The sequence below is a fragment of the Prunus persica genome, chromosome G2 (genome assembly GCF_000346465.2).
Source record: "Prunus persica cultivar Lovell chromosome G2, Prunus_persica_NCBIv2, whole genome shotgun sequence".
Classification (NCBI taxonomy): Eukaryota; Viridiplantae; Streptophyta; class Magnoliopsida; order Rosales; family Rosaceae; genus Prunus; species Prunus persica.
The window spans coordinates 1515828-1527758 of NC_034010.1; the positions used below are offsets into that span (position 1 = coordinate 1515828).

General features: G+C 37.0%; 1 protein-coding gene across 1 annotated transcript; it reads right to left on the minus strand.

Annotated features, from left to right (window-relative positions):
• On the minus strand, nucleotides 1172–7582 carry LOC18786694 (ankyrin-2). Its single transcript, XM_007220297.2, has 5 exons — nucleotides 7558–7582; nucleotides 7037–7507; nucleotides 5046–5195; nucleotides 2925–3334; nucleotides 1172–2448 (listed from the first exon to the last, which is right to left on the minus strand). Exons 1-5 carry the CDS (start codon nucleotides 7580–7582, stop codon nucleotides 1858–1860), a joined length of 1647 nt encoding a protein of 548 aa, XP_007220359.2. The 3' UTR covers nucleotides 1172–1857.

Sequence of the window (11931 nt, forward strand, 5' to 3'; positions counted from 1 at the left end):
CTTGCTCCCCAAAGCATTGGGCAATGTTGCGTTTCCTAATTTCGTGCACAAATTGGGCATTATAGATATTCATGGTCCAACTTAAGAGGGAGTGTTAAGAATTCTAAAATAGGAAGTTATTTTGCTTTCTTAATTTATGAAAGTTTGTCATTGACTTAGCTTAGGCTCCAAGTATTTGTGTTTCCTTGCAAAGCTATGTAAACCTGGTATATATATCGAGTTTTTTTATTTAAACCCCACACTTTTCTTAGTTCACCCCCAATACTTAAATCATTAAGCTCTTAAGTTTTATTATTATGTAAAAAGACCAAAAAAGGTCATCCAACTTGATACTTAACCCTAGCTAGTACATCTATACGCACACTCCACTACTCTTCATATTAAAGTTTAGAAAAATCCAAACTCCTCTACTAGTGGCGGACCTGTGCAGGTGCACATGCACCTCTAGTCGTCCAAAAACTACATAAGAGATGCTGGAGTTGCACCTCTACTCAGACTAGAGACGCACGCAAGTTCTTCGATGAAATGCACAAATGACTCACGTTTGCGTGCTGCGCGTAGCGCCCGGGCTTCTTTTTTTAAAACTAAGCCTGGCCAAAACGATGTTGTTTTGGACCAAGCGCTGCTTTATAGAAATTATAAATAAATAAAAAATAAAATAAAAAAACTTGGCCAAAACGATGTTGTTTTGGACCAGGGTTTAAAAATAATTATAAAAAAGTACCCAAAAAAATAGGGAAACTGATGGGCCATTCGTGGGCTTCTAAAAAGGCTTTATACTTCTTGCCAAATTGGGTTTTATTTGGGACTTCTCTTTATTTAATTGGGTTTTTGAAATTCCTTATTTAAGTGGGATTGAGAATTCTCTTTATAAAAAACCAATTTAACATCACTCAATTTCATCAAAGTGTGTGTGCATCACAAGAATCTTGCGTTTTTTTCCTTCTTGAGTACGCCAATCCAAAGTAAGTCGGATGCGTATATTTTTTTTCTTGAGCAAACGCCAATTTTGTTTATTCTTTTTTTAATAAATTTTTTTTTCTTATTTAGCTCTCTCTGTATTAGTAAGATCAGTAGCAAATTCTTTTTTCTTATTTAGCTCTCTCTGTTGATTATGAATAACATTAGTATTGTTTAAATGATAAGGATATTTAGTTGTCTTTTTTTTTTCTTTTTTTTTTTTGAGCTCTTAGCTTTTAAAAATTGCACATCCGCTGAAAAATTACTGGGTCCGTCACTATCCTCTACACCCTATTGCTAGATTACTCCTCTTTCAATCCAAGAAACTACTACACTCTCATCTTCTCTTCACAAAACCTCCTAGTTCATTCTCAATGCTGCTACACATTTGGACAACAGTGTTTTTATCTCTTTAAGTAACGTGAGGTTGAGGTGAACTTAGAGTGGTGAGGGTAAGATAGCGAGGTCCGGGGTGTGAGGTCGACGAGTCTTTTTTTTTTTTCCTCTCTTTCTGCTCGGTGTGTATTTAGGGTTAGTTTGGGAAAATAGTCGAGTTTTCTTAGAAATTGTGAAATTTTGAATTAGAAGTTGGGGTGAACTTAGAATGTGGGGTGAACAAAGAGAAGTGCAAGGTTTAAATAGAAAAACTGTATATATCAAGCCTTTTAGGCTAATTAAATCAATGTAGAAAATTATTCCCAATTTAAGAAAATGGAGGTAGCATATCCTCTCCCAAACTTATCACCCACATAGTTTGGTGTTATAATTAGTTTGTAAACAGATCATCATCAAGTGTCTAGTTAAATTCATTACAGAAGGATGATAATAAATTTTATTCAAGTAAAAACATACTGGGAAAACAAATTTAAATACATTGATTCTTGAGTTCCTTATTAATTAAAGTAGCACGGGTTCACTTTGTTTAAATATAGACGTGCAAGAGAACGTGGATGCAAATATGTCCTTGAGAAGGGGAAACTGCAGGAAAACATATAAAAGCACTGGCACACCTGCACATACAGTTACGAGAATAGAGAAGACGTCCTTATGACCGTAAGCAATAAAAAAGGCCGAGCTAAATGTAAACATCATGGCTGTAATAGAAAAGAAGAGCAATGCGAGTCCCATTTTCAACCGCCATGATAAGGCACTAAGAAAATCTCTTTCAGCATAGCGTGAGGTGAGGATGGCCGAGAACGTTAACGTTGCAGCTAGGGCCAACAAAAATGCTATTGCATCTGAAATGATGAAAATTCGAAACGGGGCCGATTTAACTTGATGATTTCCCATAATAACAGTAACTTCTGCAGCAAATAAAGCACTGGCGATGAGGGTTGATACGATTGTGCATGATTGTGCTGTTCCGTTCATCCATGTCTGTCCATCTTTTAACAACGTTGCATGTTCAGAAGTGAATAATTCTTGAGGTGTTTCGCCTTTTGAATTTTTCATCTGTATATAAGAAGGTTGAACAATCTTTTTCACCTCCTGCATATGCCAGATTGGTTGCTTAATTGCAATATTAACATGTATACAAAATACAATTTCAGTTAACTAGACAGGCAAAATCAAGATCATGGTGAAAGTTATAGAAACTTCTATGATAAATTAGCCAAGGATGCAATATCGTACGACTATGAGTATTAATTTTTTGCAGACACTGAACAATTTTATAACAATTGGTACATTAATTTAAGGAGAGCCAAGATTTTTCCTTAAACTAAAACTACTTAGCCGCCATTCCCCTCTGTAGACAAATCACAGTCCGACGGGTGTACATAAACTTTTCTCTTTGCAATTTAATGAGCTACTTTGCATATGTCAGACTATGATTTGTCGGCACGGAGTATGACTCTTTATATGTAATAATTAAGCAAAGCAGTGTCCTAATTAAAACAGAGAGAGAGAGAGAGAGAGAGAGAGAGAGAGAGAGAGAGAGAGAGAGCGTGCGTGTAGTTTGGTACCTCAAACCATAATAATTCACGTCGTATTTGAAAACCTGCTCCAGCTAGTCTGTTCAGCTGACTTACCGGAGCTGATCTTGCAGCTAAATGAAGTAAAGTGCTCCCATCTTCCTTGTCTTTAAAGGTAGCTATCACATTCTTGACAATGCCTACCTCATATATTAAACTAAAGATAGTCTCATGACGATGCCAAACTGCTGCATGTATTATGGTCCATCCTTTGCTATTTCTTTCCCATACCAGACCAGGACACTCGTAAATAAGCTGAGCTACAAACTCGCAATTTCCTATTTCCATTGCGTCAAACAATAGATGCGAAGGACTTGTTAGTACATCAATTAGCTTTGCCTTTCCATGTTTTGCAACTTCAAACCAGAGTTGTTTGACTAAAGCTTGTTCTGGATTTTTATCTGTAGTAGTAGTGATCGTGAAAGAAAGTCAGTGCTTAATACCGTGATGAACACAAAATATGGATTTTTTTAACACATATATATAAAGAAAGAGAGAGCGCAAGAGAGAGAGAGAGAGATTCAGTTGAGGGATCTCCCAAATAATACCATTTAGGGTCCCCTACAATTTTTTTTTTTTTTTTTAAGAATCCAAACCGTCTATTTTTCAAGTTTTCATTCATAGATCATCCTTGCAAAAAATGACGCATATTGAAAATCATGGCACCTAGTTGGGACTAACAAAATAGATGAACAAGGTGCTTCAAGAAAACACTATAACAACTATCTAATTGAGTGCCCAAATGGTTTCAGGTTCAAGTAATTTTTTGTAGAGATGATCTTTGAGATTATCCAAAAACTAGATGGTTCAGATCATTGGAAACACAATGCATGATATATATATATAGGGGCGGATCCATGGCACTACGTGTTTGAGACAAGTTTTGACACAATTTTTAGGCCATTAAATTACTCCACTTTCAATGACTGAAATTATACCTGACATGACTTTTTGACATAAAAAATAAATGAATAAAAGTAATTTTCTCTCTCTTCTCTCTATTTTCTCGGAAAGGTAAATTTCTCTCAATAAATCATCTCTTTCTCTCTTTCCTCTTCCTCTTTCCAACACGTTCTCTATTAACTCTCTCTCATCAAAACCCAAAAAAACCCTTCTTGCTCTTCACTGTTTCTTTCTTTCCGTTTATCTCTTCAATTTTTTTGCTCTAGCTGCTCAAACCCTTGTGTCTTGATGTTCTAATGAAATCCTACATATTAGGTGAAATGTCCCAATTTTTACTTTGTTTTTTGTCCTTTTTTTAGTATAAAAAATGCCAAGTTGTGTTACCTTTTAACAAGCTTGGATATCATGGTGAAGAAGAATGATACCCAAATAATATTTTGAATTCGCATAAACTTCCTCACTGCTACTATCTATAAGACTTGAGAAATGGTGGTAAATTGATTCACATAACTTCAATTTACAAGTTCCTTTTTACAAGACCAGGGCGATATTATGTGTTAAGGCTTTTAATGGCTTAGTTCAAAGTTGAAAGCAAAGATTAAAATCCCTAAATCCTATACCCAAAGATTCAGAAACATTGACAACAATTTGAAACCCATTGATATGAATAACTTCATTTCTAGAGGTACCTCTTCTTGCAGTTAAAGAGAATGAAAGAGAGAGAAATATTAACAAGTTTTTTTTTTCGTCTGATAAAAGAAAGAGTTAGCAGAAAACGTGATGGGGAAGAGAAAGAGGAGAGAGAAAAAAAATATTTTGGGGTGAGAAATTTACCAACCCCAAGAAAATAGAGAGAAGAGAGAGAAAAACATTTTAATTTATTTTTTATGTCAGATTTAATCTCATTCATTGAAAGTTGAGTAATCTAATGGCCTAAAAATTGTGTCAAAAACTTAGTGTCACGGATCCGCCCCTATATATATATTGTCTCCTTCCATTGAGGGATCCCTCAAATAATTTTAAATTTTATTTGATGGACACCATTTATGGTACCCTACGAATTATTTTTTAACAATCCAAACCATCTATCTTTCAAGTCTTCATTCATAGATCATCTTTGCAAAAAATCAGATAAATTTAAAATAATTAAGATATCTAATTGAGACGAACAAAATTAATGAACACGATACTTTATTATTATAAACTCACATCTTTTGAAGCTCGCAAATATTCCTGGACTTCCTCGTGGATATGATGAAGGCTTTGGCTTTTGGGCCAATAAATGCAAGGCTGTCTTTCTATTACGATCACGTTTTAAAGCAAAATCCGGATGATCTTCTAGCAATTTTGAGGCTAAACCTGCAAGCACTCATATGCGCAAGCCACATTACTTAGAGATATTTTGATGCATATATTTTTAACTGACAATGAATATTATTCAAAATTCTGCCTCATTTTAAATGTTTATAGTGATGGAAAAATATTTTCGACCTCACTTCAAATGCATATCGATCAGTGATTCATTACCATCTTATATCCTTTGTAGCCATGTACAATTTATTTATTATTTTATAAAAAAATTCACCATCAATATTGTGTGCATTTGTGTATCTATATCTATGAGTGCTGCTATTTCCACGTCCTATTTCCCCACCCACCTTATCTTCCCACCCACTATGTCAATTTGAAAAAATACAATCCTATTTTTACACTCACCATTATTCCTAAAATACCCTCTAATTATTAATTCAAGCAAATTCTCCTTACTTTCATTCAACCTCTGTCAATCAAAACGCGTGGGATCCTCTGTAAAGTATTATTAAAATAAAAAAATAAAGAAAATTAGTCTCAATGTTCATCGTCTCGCCACTGAACAAAAATAATAAGAGAGAACTGTCATAATTAGAAAGAAGGCTTGTGCCCTTGGGTTCAGAAACTGAGGAGAAATCTGATGGAATTGGATTGGACCCAGTTGGAAATTTTGAAGCTTTATTGGAATTTTGATTTGGGTTTGGTCGGAATGAGGGAGAGAAGGGAGGGTTTGATAGGGATGAAGGAGAATAGGTGTTTTTTTAATCTAAGTCCTTAAAAGTCATTTTACAAATAGATAAATTTGTTTTAAATTTTGAAGATAAGGTGGGTGGGAAAATAAGACAGGTGGGTGGAAATAGCATTTCTCATATCTATATATATATAAAGCTAAAGGTAGAGAATGGTGAAACATTCAAAATACCAGAAAATGCCGTTGATTAATGCAAATATTAAGAATTGAAATTATTAATTAAATGAGGATGATATGGTAAATTCACACTTTTTCATATTAAAAAAATAAAAATTAAAAGAAAAATCAGATAATGTATCCTATTTTTATGGAACACAACTACCCATTATCTTTTTTAATTCAAAATAAATTTGAAATTTAAAAAAAAAAAGTATTTTTCGTAGGCGTAGAAGCGTTTGTAGAGAGACTAGTATATATAAAGCAAAAGGCAGAGAATGGTGAAACATTCAAAATACCTGAAAATACCATTGGTTAATTCAAACATTAAGAATTGAAATTATTAATTAAATGAGGATAATATGGTAAATTTACATTTTTTTCATATTAAAAAAATTAAAAATAAAATCAAATAATAAGTCCAACTTTTATGGAACATAACTACCCATGTTATCTTTTCTTAATTCTAAAAATAAAATAAAAAAAGAAAACCAATTGGCACATGCATGAGCATGTGCCAAAGGGCTAGTATAAGGGATGAGAGATTCAAATTTTTAACGATCTTCTAATAAGTGGTTTTATTTTTGACGTTCTTCTAATAAAAATATTTATGAGCATACACACTTCCTATAAAAAAAAAGTCATAGACGAGCACCATTCTTCTTCTTTTTTGGGGTAACCAGTAAACCTCAATCTTTATTCACCGACTTTTTCATCCACATCCTAATTTTTCTCCCTAGGCGCAAACTCCCTCCAACCGCAAATGCATGGCATGTGTCAACCCAAAGATAGTGAACGTGTCTCTTTGCACTTAAGTTTGAATCACTTACTTCCGTAATTAGATTAAAATTACTTACCATCTATATTGCTGCTTTGTTTGGACATCAAAAGATGGTGTCGTATCGTTTGTATAAAATTGAATTAAAAAAAAATACCATTCTAATTAAAAATCCACGCGAGGGACAGAAACGTTGGAACTTACCGTAGAGACCACTATCTATGCTTGTGAAAAATAGCCTGGGCAGATCTTCTTGTGAATCTCTATATGTGGGTTCAGAATATAGATACGACACCATCTTTTGATGTCCAAACAAAGCAGCAATATAGAGTGGCGTATGTCCTTCAAAACCCCGTTGTTTTGGCAGCCCTGGATCCCTTCGCATCATAATTTTAGCAATTTTAACGTTTCCAACGGCGGCAGCTACACAAAAAGCAGTATTTCCTCTTTCGTCTAACAGTCTCAAGTCATTTAACACCATCCTACCCATCAACTTCTCCACAAAGCGAACATGTCCTGCTCCGGCTGCAACATGAAGTGCAGTATACGATCCCTGTGCGATATTGGCACGCACTATAGACGGCTCGTCATCTATGATCTTTTTTGCTGCTTTCCAGTCATTTTTTAGTGCAGCTCTGTACAGGGGTACACATGAATCTGAATTTTCTGCTTCTTCTGTACATAACAAGTTTAAAACACCTTAAAAGTTTATTGTTATCACCTACTGGTATCACTAGACCAAATGGTCATTGACAGTACATTTCAAATATTTTAGCTAGTTGTTTCAATGATATAGGCATTCTTCAATAAGTATTTAAAGTTAAGGATTGGTTAAATATTTTTAATTTCGGCAATTGGATTGCATCTAAGAGATTACCAACATTTTTAATGATTCGACGACCAAGATTTGAAGTATGTAACAAATTCTTAACATAAAATACATATTGGAGAAACTCTCATAATACTATTTGTACCATATTTGTTGACAACTTTAATGATTATATGTGGGATCCATCTGTAGTATTAGACAGGTGGTCAATGTGGTCATAAATATCGTAGAAATAGCAATACTCGTTGTGTTAAATATATTATCCTATTTGGATGAAAGTATGAATTTTCTGTAAACGTGAGTTATTTAAATAAGTATGTAAATATATTGTGAATATTAGGAGTCCTTTATTAGGAAGGATTTATTGTTGTGTCCTTTATTGATTAGTGTTTCCTTGTAGAGTAAGGATTATATGTGTATATATTTCAAGGAAGTAATACAATGAGAAATTACCCCGTAAAATTCTATTTGGCATCAGAACTTAGGTTGCCGTAACCCTAGAATATTTTTCCGCTGCTGTTGACGGCCGACTCTTTCTTTTCTGCAATATTCCCTTGCAGAACGTTAGGCTGTGTGGGTGTGTGTGATATTGCCGTGTGTGATTTGGCTGTGCTGTGTGGATTACTACCTCCAGAACCGTGTGGATTGCTACATCAAGAGCTGTGCACCGTAAGATAGGATGGCCTCTTTGGAAGATAGTGCCTCTTTGGAAGATAGTGCTGTTTTGAAATTGGAGGGTAGCTCTCGTACACCAACCAATACTCCAGTATTGAATCCTGTTGTTATTCATAATGATGCGTCTGCTGTACCAAACACAGTGAAGTTGAATGGATCAAATTATCCTCTTTGGTCCAAAGTTTTGGAGATGCACATCGCTGGACGCGGTAGGAAAGGCTTTGTGACAGGGAGTACCAAGGAACCTGCTGAGAATAGTGCTGGGTATGAGACATGGGAGACAGGGAATGCAATCGTAAAAGGGTGGTTGATCAATTCCATGGAACCTGCTATCATGGGATTTTTTATTCACCTACGTACTGCTAAAGAAGTTTGGGAAGAGGTGGCTCGGACCTATTATGATGGTTCGGATATTTCTCAAATTTATGAATTAAAGGTTAAATCCTTCAGACTCCGTCAAGAGGGCCGACCGGTTGGTGTGTATTACGCTGATCTCAAGTCCGTTTGGCAGGAGTTAGATCAAAGGAGACCAATCAAGATGGCGTGTGCAGTGGATCTCAAGACCCTTCGAGATGAGATTCAAATTGATCGTGTGTATGCTTTTTTGGCGGGTTTGGATGATATCTTTGATAAAGTACGTAGTGATATTCTACGTACTCAACCCTTACCATCTGTTGAGGAAGTATTTTCTGTTGTTCGGCGTGAAGCACAAAGACATGCCACCATGATGAGTGAGAGTAACAACCAAGGAGGGCTGCCATCCATGGCCATGGTCTCTCGGCCCGCCGCTGCCTTTCGTCCTAGTAATCCTTCTAGTCAGTCTTTAAATTCTCGTCCATTTACCCGAGAAAATAAAGATGATTTGAAGTGTACTTTCTGTGGACAAACCCGTCATACTGAGGATACGTGTTTTGCCAAGCATGGGGTACCTGAGTGGTTCCCAGAATTGAAGAAGAAGCTACGTGCAAAGGAGCGTGGGAGTGGGGGAAATAATGGAGGCCGTGCATCCCTGGCTACTGCCCCACCAAAAGCTAAGGAGGATGAGACTATCTCCAATAACCCGAGTCAAACTTTGTTGACTCGTTCTACCCATGGTGATTCATCCTCCACTATAGGTACTGTAGGGCATGTTTTTTTGGCCTCCGACACTGAGCATCATGCAGGTTGGATTCTGGACTCTGGTGCAACAGATCATATGACATACGATAAGAATGTGTTCCAATATATGACAACATCTCACAGGGAATATAGTGCAACTGCTAATGGTACCCGTGCACCTGTTGTTGGTGCTGGTACCGTGTATCTCACAGCCTCTCTCCCTTTACACCGATGTTTGCTTGTTCCATCTTTATCACATCATTTACTTTCCATACCACAGATTACTGAACAATTGGATTGTGTTGTTCTAATGTATCCGTCCTTTTGTCTACTTCAGGATATTCAGACCAAGGAGATAATTGGGAGTGGCACTAAGAGAGAGGGGTTGTACTACGTGGATGATGTCGTTCCTGGCAGAGCTCATGCAGTCCGAGTGCTCCGTGGTAGTAATTTACAAGAAGTATGGTTATTGCATCGTCGATTAGGCCATGCATCCTTTAGCTATTTAAGGCGTATGTTGCCTCATTTATTTAGTGGAATAAATGAATCAGACTTACAGTGTGAAGTATGTATTCTTGCTAAAAGCCATCGTGCTTCGTTTCCTCCTAGTATGAATAAAAGACATTTTCCATTTGATCTTGTGCATTCCGATGTTTGGGGGCCTTCTCCAGTTGTTACTTCTTCTGGACTTCGGTGGTTTGTTACATTTGTTGATGATTGCACTCGTATGACATGGCTTTATGTGTTGAAAAATAAAAGTGATGTTGGTGCCATATTTCGGTCATTTGCTCAGATGGTTCAAACGCAATATTCTTCCGTTATTAAAGTTCTACGTTCTGATAATGTAGGAGAATACATTAATTTTGAGTTGTCGGAGTTTCTCCATGGTCAAGGGATTCTCCATGAAACCACATGTCCGCATACCCCACAACAAAATGGGGTTGCAGAGCGTAAAAATCGTCACATTTTGGAGACAGCTCGTGCCTTACTCCTTGGGGCCTCGGTTCCTCCACGTTTTTGGCCTGAAGCTGTTACTTATGCCGTGTATGTCATTAATCGTATGCCCTCTCGGGTGGTTGGATTTCAAACACCTATTCAGGTCCTCACTCAACATACTCCAGTGGTGTCCAGTAATACTCTCACTCCTCGAGTGTTTGGTTGTGTGGCTTATGTTCATATTCAGAAAATACATCGTAGTAAATTGGATCCGTGTGCACTACGGTGTGTCTTTGTGGGTTTCTCGTCTCACCAAAAAGGGTATAAGTGTTACCATCCTGAGACCCGACATATGTATGTAACCATGGATGTGACTTTCTCTGAAACAGAATATTTCTACACTTTTGTACCTTCCACTTCAGATCACCAGGGGGAGAACACTGATGGTAATCTGAGTTGGTTGGATCTAGGGGGAGATGTGACTATTGAACAGCGTGTAGAACCTGGTACTCATCCCCTACTAGGAGAGTCACGGCAAGCTACTATCGAGAAGAACCTTGCTGTTGAACAACCTTGTGCGGAGCCCAGTATAACCCTTATTGAGGAGCCTAGTACACCTTCTCTCTCTAGTTCCGAAGTGCCGCCCAATACATCTTCTCTGAATATGCCTGAGGTAAGTATCGTAAATGATTGTGTAACTAATCCAAGTGTAGGTACTTATAAATTGCCGCCAAGACAAAATCGAGGTGTGCCTCCTGATAGGTTTTCTCCTGAAGGAAAGGTGAAGTATCCGATAGCCAACTATGTATCATGCAATAAGCTTGCACCAGAGCGTCAGACTATGGTAAGTAATATGGAGTCTATCCATGTACCAACTCGAGTGGAGGAAGCTCTAAAAGATCCAAAGTGGGCAAAAGCAATGGATGAGGAAATGTTGGCATTGCAGAAAAATAATACTTGGGAGGTGATGAAGCTACCCATAGGGAAGAAGACAGTGGGATGTCGGTGGGTGTTTACAGTTAAATATAAAGTTGATGGAACAGTAGACAGATACAAAGCAAGGTTGGTGGCTAAAGGATATACCCAAACATATGGGGTAGATTACCAGGACACTTTCTCCCCGGTTGCCAAGATGAATACGGTACGTGTTCTTATCTCTTTAGCTGCAAACATGGATTGGCCATTAAAACAGTTTGATGTGAAGAATGCATTTCTCCATGGGAATTTGGAGGAAGAAGTGTATATGGATTTTCCTCCTGGATATAGCAATGGTGGGAACACTGGAGTATGTCGGTTGCGTAAGTCACTCTATGGACTTAAGCAATCGCCCCGTGCATGGTTTGGTAGATTTACTCAAGTCATGAGAAAGAATGGATATTGTCAGAGTCATTTTGATCACACTTTGTTTGTGAAGCGTAGACAGAATAAAGTAACAGCCTTGATTATCTATGTAGATGACATGATTATAACAGGAAACGATGTTGATGAGATGTCCAAGTTGCAAGGAAATCTCGCGGTCGAATTCGAGATGAAGGACTTAGGGGATTTGAAGTATTTCTTG

Coding starts and splice junctions, on each gene's coding strand:
- LOC18786694 (XM_007220297.2), bottom strand. CDS start 7,582: ATGACCATTTGGTCTAGTGATACCA. Junction 3,335..5,045: donor ATTTGCGAGCTTCAAAAGAT/GTGAGTTTATAA, acceptor CTACTACTACAG/ATAAAAATCCAGAACAAGCT. Junction 2,449..2,924: donor GTGAATTATTATGGTTTGAG/GTACCAAACTAC, acceptor TGGCATATGCAG/GAGGTGAAAAAGATTGTTCA.